At 36.5% G+C, this 13851-nt stretch overlaps 1 protein-coding gene across 2 annotated transcripts in view; it reads right to left on the minus strand.

Annotated features, from left to right (window-relative positions):
• The window catches only part of APC (APC regulator of WNT signaling pathway), a 121156-nt gene that overhangs the window by 62496 nt on the left and 44809 nt on the right, over positions 1-13851 (minus strand). For both annotated transcript variants that reach the window (XM_040090689.2, XM_040090688.1), the window contains exon 2: positions 8315-8467. In XM_040090689.2, coding sequence (XP_039946623.1) covers positions 8315-8449 — 135 coding nt within the window. In that variant the 5' untranslated portion in view covers positions 8450-8467. The remainder of the gene's footprint in view (positions 1-8314; positions 8468-13851) is intronic.

Consider the following 13851-nt stretch of genomic DNA (forward strand, 5'->3'; position numbering starts at 1 on the left):
CACTGCAACTGATACAAACATGAATTGCACAAAAATTTCATTAATTTATGCTTTTAATTTATTGATTCCCTCACATAGTTTCCTTCTCAAAAGCAGGAAACTTATTACACAAACTCCTTACTTGTTACTGCATCTTTAGCTGCTCTTCAAAGCTCTTCCATATCCTTCTGCATTTCCCTTTATTGATGGCGGGAATTTATGCTCCTGCTTAATGCTCTTCAAAAGGGAAAAAAAAAAATCCAGGGCAGTATCAGAGAAATGAAGACAAAGCACAGACAGTGTATGGATCAAAATACGCTTTAAAAGAACTGTAAGTTTAAAGAAGAGAAACACCTGCAGTACCACAAAAACAACTTCTAAGAGCCGGGAGTACACAAGTGTTTAAAAAAAACAAACCCCTTAACTTTGTCAACATCAGAATGCTGAAAAATCAGTCAGACAAAAGGAAGTTGACTCATCAGAACTGACTGGAAGCTGCAAGGAAACAATGCCAGGACAAGGGCAGATTCAACACAGGCACCACTTTCTGAGGTACACTCCCTGCATAGGAATGGGAAAATGAAGAGCATTCTAGAAGGTTCTCATCATTTGGTGACACAAAGGCTACTTAAGGAGAGAAAATTTATGTTCAACTGCTTCAAGTAGGAAGCAAAAAAAGGTTTCTTTCACTACAGTCTGCGTCCAGGTAAATAGGATTTTTCTGTGAAGAGCTGTAAGCCAGGCATGCACAGACAAACTTAGGATGATGGGAAACAAATAGATGCCACAACTGAAGAATGCAGTAAAAGTGGTAATGTGTCTGCAATCTCATAGCAGCATAGTACTTACATTACAGGATGATCACAGAATCACTGAATCACTTAGGCTGGGAAAAATCTTCAAGATCAGCCATTAAACCCACCAATGGGTTAGTCCTACATGAAACCATGACCTTCAGTATCACACCTACATGTCATTTAAATACATCCAGGGATGGTGACTCCACCACTGCCTTTGGCAGCCTGTTCCTGGGCTTGACAACTTCTTCAGTGAAGAAATTTTCCGTAATATCCAATCTAAACATCCCTGGTACAACCTGAGGCCATCTCCTCTTAGCTTGTTGCTTGTTACTTGGGAGAAGGGACCTACCCCCAGCTCACCACAACCTCCTGTCAGGAAGTTGTACAGAGTGAGAAGGTCCCCCATGAGCCTCATTTTCCCCAGGATGAGCCACCCCAGCTTCCTCAGCTGCCCCTCATATGACTTGAGCTCTAGACAAGAATCAAGAACAGAATCAAGAGCAAAACATCCTCAACAGAGACAGACCAAATATCTTTCCAAACCAACCTCCTTCATCTCCAACCGCAGGAACCTAGTGAGCATACATGAACAAAACCTACTGTTAATTTCTCTTGTACGCTGTCTCCCCAGATTCCTTGTGGCCTTGACTTACAGACTTCCTGAAACCACATCTCCAGTGGTTGTACCTCTCATGGCAAACACATGATACAAAACAAGCTTTGTTTTGCTTGTTTTCCACTGGCTATCTCATAATGTTATTTGATGCCCTTAGATCTAGTATTCAGGAAAATTACTAATTCCCTAACAACTCTCCTCATGACACTTATTTTTTATTAGAGCTCAACAATCTTCTTCCCATCATGTCCCCCACTTTTTCCTGTGTCTTCACCTGAAAAGCCATATTTTATTCAATCATGTCACTTAAGGAAGCTTTTCAGATTACTCCACTTTTTTTGTACTTAATATGATGAGTTCTACTAGGTCCTTCCTGAGGAGGTTCATCAGAACAGAAAACGTAATACTCATCTTCTGGCTCAGCATATTTACATCCTGATGCAATTATAAGGGTTCTGCTTCCCTATTTACGCCCAGTAATTTTCAGTATCAGACCAACTCTGTGGATCCAAACTAAGCACTAACCTGACACATGGAAAAGTCTTTTTATTTTTCAGGTACTTAGAGTATCTCTAATACCTCTTGCTAGGCTGTGGCCTATACTAATTCAGTGCTTTTAAGTTAAGGTTCTTTTCTAGAAACCATGATTCTTCTACACTTTTGACCATGGAATTGTATTTGCCATGTATTCAATTCACTCACTCAATACCAGAAGATTCTTTTGCAACTGTTCACCCTCCTGTGTTCATTTTTACCACCATGAAAATCATCAGTCACACTCTTCTATCTCACCCTTTTTCTCTTTTTTCCACATGACTTAAGACTATGTTGAAAAGAAACACAGGCAATGGCAGAAATCTCACTAAGATACTACTGGTTCTCTAAAGTAAAAATAAAAAATTAAAAACAAAACAAACAAACAAACAAAAACAACACCAAAAAACCCAAGATTATTCTGCAGTTCATTTTCTACCTTTAAGTTGAATAATCAACGAACCAAGAACCTTAAAATTCCAGAGAGGGCCACTAAGATGTTCTCAGCATAGTAAGGAAATATCCTCAAGTCCTCTATGGACCAGTTGCTGTGGAGATATCACAACACTGGTTTTGGTCCATGAAGCAGCTATAATCCACTATGTTGTATCTGACTTGACCTCTTAGCAGAAATAACAACATACTAGATAGATCAGTCAGAAATCAGATTCTGGAATCTAGATCTGGAGATAATACAAATATTCTAATGTGCAACAGAATACACTAAGAAATGTGTGTTGTACTACATTCAGGATTAAAATAAAACATCTTCGGTTACACTGCAGTTTAGTTACTACAAGTAGCCTACTCACTAACAGCAATTCCAGACCAAATATATATTGTAAAACATATTTTAACATTCTCTCCTGATTGCTTTCATAGCTTAACATAATTTTTCAGTTGTGTTTTTGTATAAATGCCTTGGCGAAACATTTCACTGTATGCAATGACAACCTAAGTTCTTTTCTCTGAAGGTAAAACGACAAAAGGAAAAGACATCATGCAGCTAAAAACACTTCCTTTACAAAGAGACGGAAAAGTGATGTTATTAGACACAGTAAGTATCCCCAGCAAAATGCGTAACTTCTGATACCTTAGAAGAAAAATTGTAGTTAGATTTCAAAAGATGCTATTGCAAACCTGGGTATCTGTCAAATGTATTCATCTACCACCTATTTGAGGAAGCACACACACAACAGATATGGACACAGCATGTGCATATAGCACATATCTACATGTTAAGCAATGTGTATCAGAGGTCTCTGTGAATATGTTTGCCTTCAAATTCTAATTTGCAAGCACATGGCTTACCACAACACACTGAACCAAAAATTGCTGTGCCCATTAGAATAGTATCTCCAACACCTTCTATGCTTTACGACAAGCATCAATAAACACTGATGATCAGAGACAGCTGATCAGAATGAAACAGGCTTTCAAGGTTAAATATCAAGAAGTGGTGGCTAAGTAGACTGTAAGGACACAAAGTGTGGTTTGTCAATTTAAAAGAAAACTGGTTCACCTGGTAACCTGATCAGGGAGACATCTGATAAGAACAGTTACTCATTCCTAAAGAGAGAACTGCCCAGTAGACATTTAAAGGGAAACCTTAAATTTAGTCAAGGGGCATAATGGGTACAATAGTATTTGAAATCTTACTCCTAAAAATGGTGTCATTAAGCCATGAGTATACCTGATGTAAAGGATCAGCACTTTTAAATTTTTTTTTTTTTTAACTCTTACGAATTATAGATCACAAAGTGCAGCTTCCATGTCAAAACAATGCAAGACAGTTAAGCTAGTTTCTGGAATATTCTGAATATCCATCTTCTCTTTTTTGCAGACAAACATAGGCTAACAAGGTCCAATCTGCAATGAGCATATTTTTCAGAGTGACTCTTCTTAAAACAAGCCAAACAAGCTACTGCAGCTGCTAAATTGCTAACTTGATGGTCAGTCTGGTATTCCTAACAAGGATTTGTATATTCATTCTTTCCAAAAGTCATAAAAAGATATATGTTGAATTTGAAGTTGAAATTGCAGATAAAATAAAATGCAACTTGATCATATTTAGATATAAAAGTACATTGTAGTTCTAATATGATATAAGCTTTCTCACGATTTTTTCAAAGCCATCATAACAGAAGACGAAAACCAGGCAACACCATGGCATCTTCTTTACCCTTGTTTTTACCTTTAATTTTGCTAATTTGAGTATTACTTCATCACTATCCCAAACTATGCACATTATATGCCAGAGACTTAATACTCCTTTTGCTAACATATTAAATTAATGTAGCTTAATGTTTTACAAATGTATTCAAAATAAAAATCCTCAAAATAAAATATCTCTGCTCTTGCTTTTTAATTCAGTGAAATCCTATTTCAATCCAACATAACAGCATCACAAGTTTTACTGCCCAGCTGTCTAATTAGCAGAAGAAACTCACAAACACTATGTCAAAAAATAAATCACTCTCTGGATCTCCAATGGACGTGATCATAATGAACTTTATAGGACTTTGTCTTTTAAATATTAATTCCTTCAAACACACAAACTAAATGAAAACAAGCAAAAAAATACACAGAAAACTATTAAAACTAAAATGTTTATTTGAAGAAAATTATCTGCCTAAATACCATCCTCCACAACACATGAATGAACAGCTCATGATTTTCTAAATAAAGTTTAACCACTACCATGTTTCTTTATACTGTATATTTATCTGATTAGAACACTTTTCAAAAAAATCAACAAATCTGAATCACTTCTAGCAAAAGTCTTCCTATTTTATTTTTGATGCATGTGGACACAGTAAAGAAGACACTGAAAAGACATACGTAGAATAAAATTTTAAGTGTACTACAAAAAAATAAAAGAGACAATGTTTTGCTCACAGAGCATGACATGTACTAAAAATAGTTTTCTTACACATGATATCATGAATTGCTAATTTACTGTAAAATTAAAGCATTCAAACAGTGAGTGTGGAAATCAAACATTATGTCACTCTTACGCTACTTGTAGAGTTCTGGAGGTTAAGGTAGACATACCTGTCCCCCCAGATTTTGTAGGGGGAAAAATGATGATATTAATTAGCTAAGACATTACAAATAAATGAATGAATGAATGAATGAATGAATGAATGAATGAATGAATGCTGTCTTTAAAGAGAAAAATACTTACCTCCTACAAGAATCAGGCAGGAAAGTCTCACAAAAAGTCTTCTACAAATGTTGGAGACATGTAGGCATATGCACAAAGTAGAATAGCTGATACTGGATTACTTCTTGTCTCTCCATGAATTTTACAGGTTTTGAATTCAGATAAAACTGTTCATATTTTTCTAAACTTGTCCGTAGTCTGTGTTTTATGCAGTTACTCTTACATCTAGACACTAACACCATTTTTCTTTATTTATGGGCCAACATAATTCATTGACCATCAGTATATTTGTTGATTTAGAGAGAACTTTTTATCATACCAATCTGCTGTATTTCATCTGACAGTAAGCCACTAAAAACAACTGAATTTCCCAAGCTAGTCATAATACTCGGAGGGATTTCTTTTGTTTGAACAGTATACACCTTGGACAACACAAATTAAAAAACCAAGTAGAGACTGTTTTACTGATCATTTTGGCACCTCCAACATTAGCACTTTATCACATTTCTCTTTGTTTACCCATCATGTTGTTTTCTCCTCAGCAAACGGAGTTTTCACTTTTAAGTAAAACATTTAGATTTAAACAGGAAGCATTCAAACACAGTTCTTATACAGGTCAGTAGTAGTTTATAATAAATACATGCGCAAGATGAGGTCATGTTAAGCTTTTAATTCCTGTATGATTGCCTTACATTTCTGAAATGAAGGGATTATAAAGATGGGGCACACTTACACAACATTTTAACACTTATTTCCAAAATCAAATTCTTTAAATACTGACTTTAAAATGCCCTTCCTAACTACTGTTCTTCACAGGTGATTAAAGAATATAAGGAAACGACAAGACAAACAGAGCAGCAGTCCAAAAAATCACTGTGAGATGTCCCTGCACAGGTCCACAGAACAAAATTCACACTGCAAAACCAGGGATGATTGCCATGGAACCACAGCTTGTTTCCCCAACTGCTGCTCTCTTCCTTCCACTAATATCTGGGATTTCACCTGGAAGGAGGGGTCACAAGGGCCCTGTGACACTTCTGTGCTCCCAAAGGAGCATGTTTTCAAAGACATTTTGTGACTGTAGCCGAAGGGCTTTCAAGCCTCACTGCTCTGGCTCTGCTAATGTCTTTGCTTGTAATTACCCCTAATTATGGCACTGGAACCATACAAACCATGCTGTTACTTTCAGTGCAAAAAAAGCCAACACATACTTTCTCCAAAAGCGTGCAGAACTAAATCATCTTCCAATTTAAGAGAATCCTGCAATGATTCAAAGATCAAACTTAACCCACAGACTCCAATCTGACTCCAAGATCATTCCCACATCATCCTCCACGTTCGAGTCTAATCAAAACTATGTTGTGACCCTTTCCAAAGAGAAGGGTCTGAAACAAACAAGGGGAAGACACAACTTCTTGGTTCAGGTGCAGGAGAAAAAAATCTCAGGAATAACCCATGAATTCCTAATAGAATATGGCTTAATTTAACAAACAAACAAACAAAAATTCTGAACAATATCTTTTCTACCCATCTTCCAAAGTGAAAAGAAACATACTGAGTTTGATATTTGAGTTGGAGGTTTTTTTGTGTTACATTGCTTAGATCTAGAATGGAACTTTGGGACAGAAAAAAATGAGACTTCTACTCCGGGTAAGTTCATAAGCACAGAGGAGTACAATAGAGCCACTTTCGGTTTGGTGGTCTGCCAGAATTAAAGTTATAACATAAAGCCATTCCACACGCCAAATTAATACCCTAGAGACCAGCTTGTACAGCTGGACTTATCTTTAGGTCACTGGAAATTTAATTATCTGTAAAAAAGCTAGAAAAACATCAAACAACCAAAACCCGAAACACCTGTATGTGGATGAAGAAGAGGAAAAAAGGACACTTTTACTATTCTTTTGTAAAACTAGCAGGAACATCATCTGTCCTGCTCTTCCCTTCCTTATTTTGGTCTGCAATGACAGGGAGTAGAAGGGAGTTACTGACAAATTTGTTGTACTAGTATCTTAAGAAAAATAATATAAATGCCAGAATAAGTTTTCAGACACGCAACTCAGCAAACAACCATTTTTTTTTGCAGCTGCTAATGACATCCATTTCAAGTAGTGTAAAGGACTGTAATTTCCTTTTAATTTAGGCAGCAAAGCTATTTTTATTTTACACTGCCATGCAAGGATCAAGTGCATCTGAAATATTTATGCTTTTTTCAAGTGTGGTAACCAGTGCTTCAGAAAGCAGAAGCATTTTTCTTCTTACTGTGAATATACAATCTACATTCTGGAGGAAAAGAAAATTGAGTTAAAATATTTTTAATTGCTATATTAATCAAATTACCGTATTTTAAAAATAAAAGCTTGATTGTAAGACTGTTGTAAGAAGACTAGGAAGCAAGGAAATGGATAAGAAAATGTTGTTTAATATTTAGAATATGCCTACCCTATAAAGGAGTATACACAGAAATACCAACAATTTTTGAGCCCTTCTAGCTGAGGTACCAAGAGCAGACTGGTTTTGCTGGCTGCTAGCAAAAACCAGCAGGATTTGTCAGTTTAAGAAGTGTACTGCATTAATGCAGCTCTAAGGCTTGCAAAATTCTGCCTTGTTCAGTATCATGGATCACAGACATGCAGCTGATGGTGTATCTTCCTACTGATTAAAATCCAGCTAAATTCCCTGGAGTTTTTGCTCTTGGATGGGTGGCTCTGAAGGCCTATACTCAGCCAATAAACACCAGCAGGAACAGATCTGATTTTTTAAGAATTAATTTAGGCTTTGGGAGAGACTGGAGAACTTGTGGTTTTACGTTAAAGGAACTTCTCCTGTTGTGACCTTAAATACTGTAATTACAGTAAACCCCCAAATTTTTAGCATTACCTTAAAACACTGAAAATCTCCAGTGTTTCCCACGTTTTCAAGAGCTGAACAACAGTTGCTTTGTCAACCTTGGCCAGCACCCTGGACTTCCTGCTGGGAAGCACAGCTGTGCTAAAAGGGTATTGTTTATCACAGCACGTTTTATCACAGCTGTTTCTAGAAAAGAGTTTGGAAAAAAAAATAATAACGAAACGTAGCTTTGATAGTTTTTCCTTTACACAGGCCGGAAAAGGACTCCCATAAGCACAATCTGAAAGCACACAGAACTCCTAGTGATTCCCAGTCCATGATACAAAGGGCAGTGACAGAAACCCCACACAGGCAAAGAGCTTTCAATACCTTCATAGTGGACGCCTCGGTTTCCAGTTTTGTGAGGTGATTTGAGTTGTCCTCTAGCTCTTGCCGAAGGTTGGAGTTCTCCATCTTTAACGCCTCAACTTGCTTTAACAACTGATCATATGAAGCTGCAGCCATCCTGGGCTACCCCCAGCCCTTGAAAAAGTAAAGAGAAAATACTAAATTTAAGCATTTTAGAAAAAAAATCTTCACTACCCCAATGTATCTAACCACAAAATCATCTCTCTCTCCCATTTACCACATGACTTTCTAAACATTTAATTTAAATCCATTACACCAAACTGTTAATGACTAGAACTAATGCCAGATCAAGACCTTTTTTCTCCTGTGGGCTTTGATATGCATGATTGAGCAAATGAAAAAATTTAACTGTCAACTGTATCAGATATTAGGGGAAGCTAGAATACATGAAAGAAAATCACTGCATCACACTAAAGCATCTCTACTACTGGAACTTCAGTTTCGACACCAAGAAATTGCAGATATTAGACCATATATAGTAATTCTTGGATCGATAACAAGCATCTTCACACATATCTAAAAGATGCTGACTGCTTACTTATTTTAGGAAATGAATGGTAGTCACAGATGTTCAATGTTCCTAGGAATAGCACACATTCTGAGGGAGATGCTATATGAAAGGAAAACAATAAATACTGGGGAATTTTAACCGAAAAAGCCCCCTCCATATCATCAAATGAAGTAAATACGTAAGTATTTTGGAAAAATATCCTTCAAGGCACAAGACTAAACCAAATTTCTTTCACACGAAGTGGTCACACCGCACCGTTTAATTTAAAGATGAAAGGCTACTCCTGATATCAAGGCATATCATTCTATTTTCAGTAAAAATGTTACAGTCCCAGAACACTGGCACAACTACTCAGCCATTATAAAGGAGAACGAAACAAATACTTCAATTTCAATTACAAACTAGAAATTGTTCCCCACTCTCCAAACCAAAAGCTGCCAGAGATGTTAATCTAACAACATAAATTAACTAAGATGTGGCTAATGAATGTTGTGGCTAATGAATGTTCACAGCCCTTTAGAATTAATGCTATCAGTTGCTTATTCATCAGCCATTCCAGAGGAAAAAAGGAAGCCTAGCACTCCACAAAACACAAGTTACCATTTCAAATGTCAATGCAGACATTCCTAAGTATGTGGCCTGTAACTCAGAGGGAAAAACAAACAAACAAACCAACCACAAAAACCCAAAAACAAACAAAAACACCCCACCACACCTTACAGGGCGACATTCCCTTTCATTGTTACTGCCATACTTTGGAAAAGATTAAACAATTAAAAGCTGTTATTTAGCATTTTCATTGCAACTTCTGACCAAACTTTGACCTTACTGCTTGTGTAACCCCTTATAAAATCAAGCTTCCTTTTGCCAATGAAACTCAACTGAATTATCCAGTCTACTAAAAATCAGGTAAAATTATTCAAAAACATTTTAGTGCCTCCATACAAATTTTGAAAATTGTGTTTAACCTTTCTAAATTTAAACTGAACAATACGTAAAGACTGTACACCAATGAAAACAGGAACAATAACAAAAGCTGTAGTGCCTTTGATATGACTGGTTTATTTCCTTTACAAGCACCTGCCACCATCAAAGGAGAAAGAAGACACCTACAACTTATGAAATAATGACTTTCATGAATGAGAAGAATCTGTAACATTTATTTTTCAAATTTTGTTCATGCTTTACTGAAGACCTCATTTTTTGAGAAATAAAGGCAATCTGAAAAAACTACTCTCCAATGCAAATTCTAGGATTTTACCATCAGGCTGTATTACCTAAAAGGTTGAGTCATGCCAAGGAGAATTGTAGTAAAAACAAAACAAACACACAGACACCAAAAAAATCAGTAAGGGCAGACTGCTTCTGCTACATTTCATGTATGCTTTTATCTATTAAGTAACAGCTTCCATTATTATTAAGAAAATTAATAGCTATAGTTCACATTTCAGAACACACTGCAGGCACAAGCCCAAAGAAAGGCAGACAGAAGTGAAGAACAGAAACTTTTTCCCATTACTTGTCATGAATTAGCACTATATTGTAATACTGACAGAATGCATTTACTGAAGTAAATCAGTAAAATATATCACATTTATTCATCTACACGCGATTTATGGAAGCTGCTCTGTGCCACAGAGGACATGTGTTTTGTTTCTAGATTGAGCACCTTTGTCTCCCATGGCTATAATTCATTACTAATATGAAAGGACAGGTAATAAAGTATTTTTTCCATTTCCTGTCCATTTTTAGGAATTCTAACTAGCAGATTTGAAATTTAGAACCATCAGCTCCATTAACAAAATGTACACACACAACAAATGGAGAAAAATGGATGAGGGGAGGAGCATAGTAGAAATACATAAATTGCATAGCTCTGGTATTTCATATGCATAGCCAACTTAGGTATATTCTTGCTAAATGAGTAAGGATCCTGAAGGGGAGATTTGGTTTGGCTTTCCATCCTTCTGATCTAAGTTCCTAAGCTTCCTTTATTCTCATAACCTGAAAGTAGGACATGACCACTAAGAAACAGTATTCTACCTCAGACTAAGAATCACTTCCTGATTTATTCAAACGTCAAGCTTTGTGGATTTTCAGATTAAAAAAAGAAATGAGTTAGTTGATTAACACAACCTGGGTAACCCAAAACTTTTCTGCTAAACAGATGCCCAAAGGAAGCAACACTGTCACCACAGTTACAACAGAGATAAACAGAAACACTGTACATAGGTAGGAGCAGTTCAAAGACATCAAGACAACAGAGGGCAGTGCTAAAAGCCAAATTATTGGGCTGGAGGCAGGCTGTCAGCAAAGTTCTCCCAAAGCTACACTGTGACAGACATTTAAAAATATTTTGTTATTGACTTTGGCACAAGAAGCAACATCAAAACTTGCTTCCATAAATTCAAGAAGCCGCACAAGGTCAGAGGATTCCACATCATACACAATTAATTTGATGAACTGAGAAATAAAGCAGTAGAAACAGGGTGGAATTGCAGCGCATAACAACACAGGGTCACTGACAAAGGAATCTCAACCTGAAGCAGTGAAGATTCTCAGCAGCCAGCCTGCAGGGCTCTGCGTGCTGCCAATGAGACTGGCACAAGAAGAGCAAACACAATCCCCAGAGATATCAAATCATTTTACAAAGAGGTGGGTAAGAAAAGTGAATTTAAATGAGTGCAGAGAAAGATCCGATCAGGGAATGAGAGAGTGTCTCAGAAGAGATTGGCCAAGCAAACCTTGGCTGCCTCAGCACATTAAAGCCTGAAATGACACAGCCATACTTTGTTATTAGGGAGCGGAAAACACTGAAGGACAACATTTATGTTAAAACATAATACTGACAAAGAACGAATGGGTGTAAATTGGTCATTTATCAACCTTGGTTGGCAACATCAATTAGAACTTGTAGTTCAGTGGGATCCTTGCCGAGCATACGACACAAGAAAAAGCCAGAATTCATGACTCAAGAAATGCAATCTTGTATTCCTAAACTTCAATATACACAAATGCTGTACTCATTTTTGATATCTCCAAGACATTTGCTTCTTCTTCTGAAATAATACAATGCCAAAGTATTTCACAAAAGACACCATTATTTAATTTTAAAAGGGAGGAAACTGACAAAGGTAATGTATGACCACAAAGCAGCTTAGGTTTTCTGATGCTGAAGACTGTGTCATCTCTCAGGCATATGACCTGTAGAGTGAAATCACAGGGCACACATAAGCTGCTCCATGTATGAGATAAACCCATCAAAATCTAAACCTGCCTCCCTTCTGAAAATATGTTTTTACCACCTGCCTTAAACTTAACACATTAAATCAGAACTCAGGTTCCAAAACAATCCTTGGCTTTATGCCCAGAGTAAAAAAAAAAAAAAACAAAAAACACCAAAACAAAAAAAACCCACCCCAAACTTATAAATTAATTTATAAATCATATATTGTAGGTTTTTAAAATACAGAACTGTCAGCATAAATAGAAATCAACTGTACCACTTCAGCCCCTTCTTGAAGCTTCTCAGTGGTTAAATGACATGCCTTGAGGAAGCGTTAAAATCCGGACCAGGCAGGTTTCCCAGACACATCCCACCTCATTCAGAGCAGAATTAACCAGCTCAAGGGAAACAAGGAATACTTAGGCATGGCCCACTCTTCTGAAGTTCTATCACAGCGTATACAAACATGCTCAACACCACAAGTGTAAGAATCAGCTGGATCAAGTAAACAGCTTTTCTTTCCCCCTGTAGGAAATCACTATAGTGAGGGAGAATGGAAGAGAAGGGAAGAACTCTGATGTCCAGAATCCACTTCACATTGCACTCAGTCCAAGGAAAAACGTATCACGAATGCAACACAACCCACCTTTGTGAAATTTACTATTACACTTCAAGTCAAGCTCCCTTTTACACTCTTAACTGCATTGTTTCTTCATAAAGTAGTCAGCAAAGGGAAGTATAGATCCTGAGTTCTCTAGATTTACTCTGAAAAATAACCGTCCTTGAATACAGAAACTTTGAAATTCAATTATCCCCATGTAAGAAACACCCAAGATCTAGCCATGCTACCTCCCTGACCCATATTTCTCATCAAGAAGTTTCTTCTCCATCTCCTATCAAAGTATAATGAAATTGAGACACGAAATTTCACGCTATACTGAGTCAGCACTTTGCACAAATATACATATCAAAGAGGAACTTCAAGCTGGATAGAAGTCTTTTATGCACTAAAATCAAAATTAATGAAAAACCTAAATTTATGCAAACATAATGTTAAGATTTAGATATGCATTTTCCTATATTAAGAACACTGTACCTGTAGCTACTGCCCAGACAGGAATTTATACGCACCCATTTTGACCTCAAATCTCAAGAGATAGGAAAAAAATGTAATGTTGCCTGAAAACTTGGAATTTCTTAATTGATCAGAGCCTTCTTCTTTGAAATCAGCATGCATATATACTCAATATGCCCCAAAGAGGTTCTACTTAAGAACCTCAACAATTTGTCATATATTAAATCTCCTTATGAAAATATTTCAGACTCCCATTACTGCTTTTATCCATAAAGTCTATCAACACTACCATCACACTATACTACCACCAGTAAGCAGATTTACTCCTATGCTCTGCAACTCAGATTCTTCTCCATGCTGTTTATCTTAATGTAACAAATTTAACTCTATGTGTAAATATGATGTATTTACATTCTTATAAATATTGATATTTTTAACCTCTATATTCAGATTTTGAAATTTTTCTGCATCTACATTTGAATATTGATTCTGTTCAAAGTTCATGAATATCTAAAATGTAATTTTAGATGTAATTTAGTAAGGCTGCAAAGGACCATCAACTCTGATTTCTTTCTACATCCACAAATTCTATGCAACTCTTCAGTCCGGAGCCCAGTATATCATCCTTGTTACTCTTTACCATTCTGTCAATTTTTGTCATTCATTTATGGTGATGTGTCTAATGG

This window comes from Hirundo rustica, chromosome Z (assembly GCF_015227805.2).
Source record: "Hirundo rustica isolate bHirRus1 chromosome Z, bHirRus1.pri.v3, whole genome shotgun sequence".
NCBI lineage: Eukaryota > Metazoa > Chordata > Aves > Passeriformes > Hirundinidae > Hirundo > Hirundo rustica.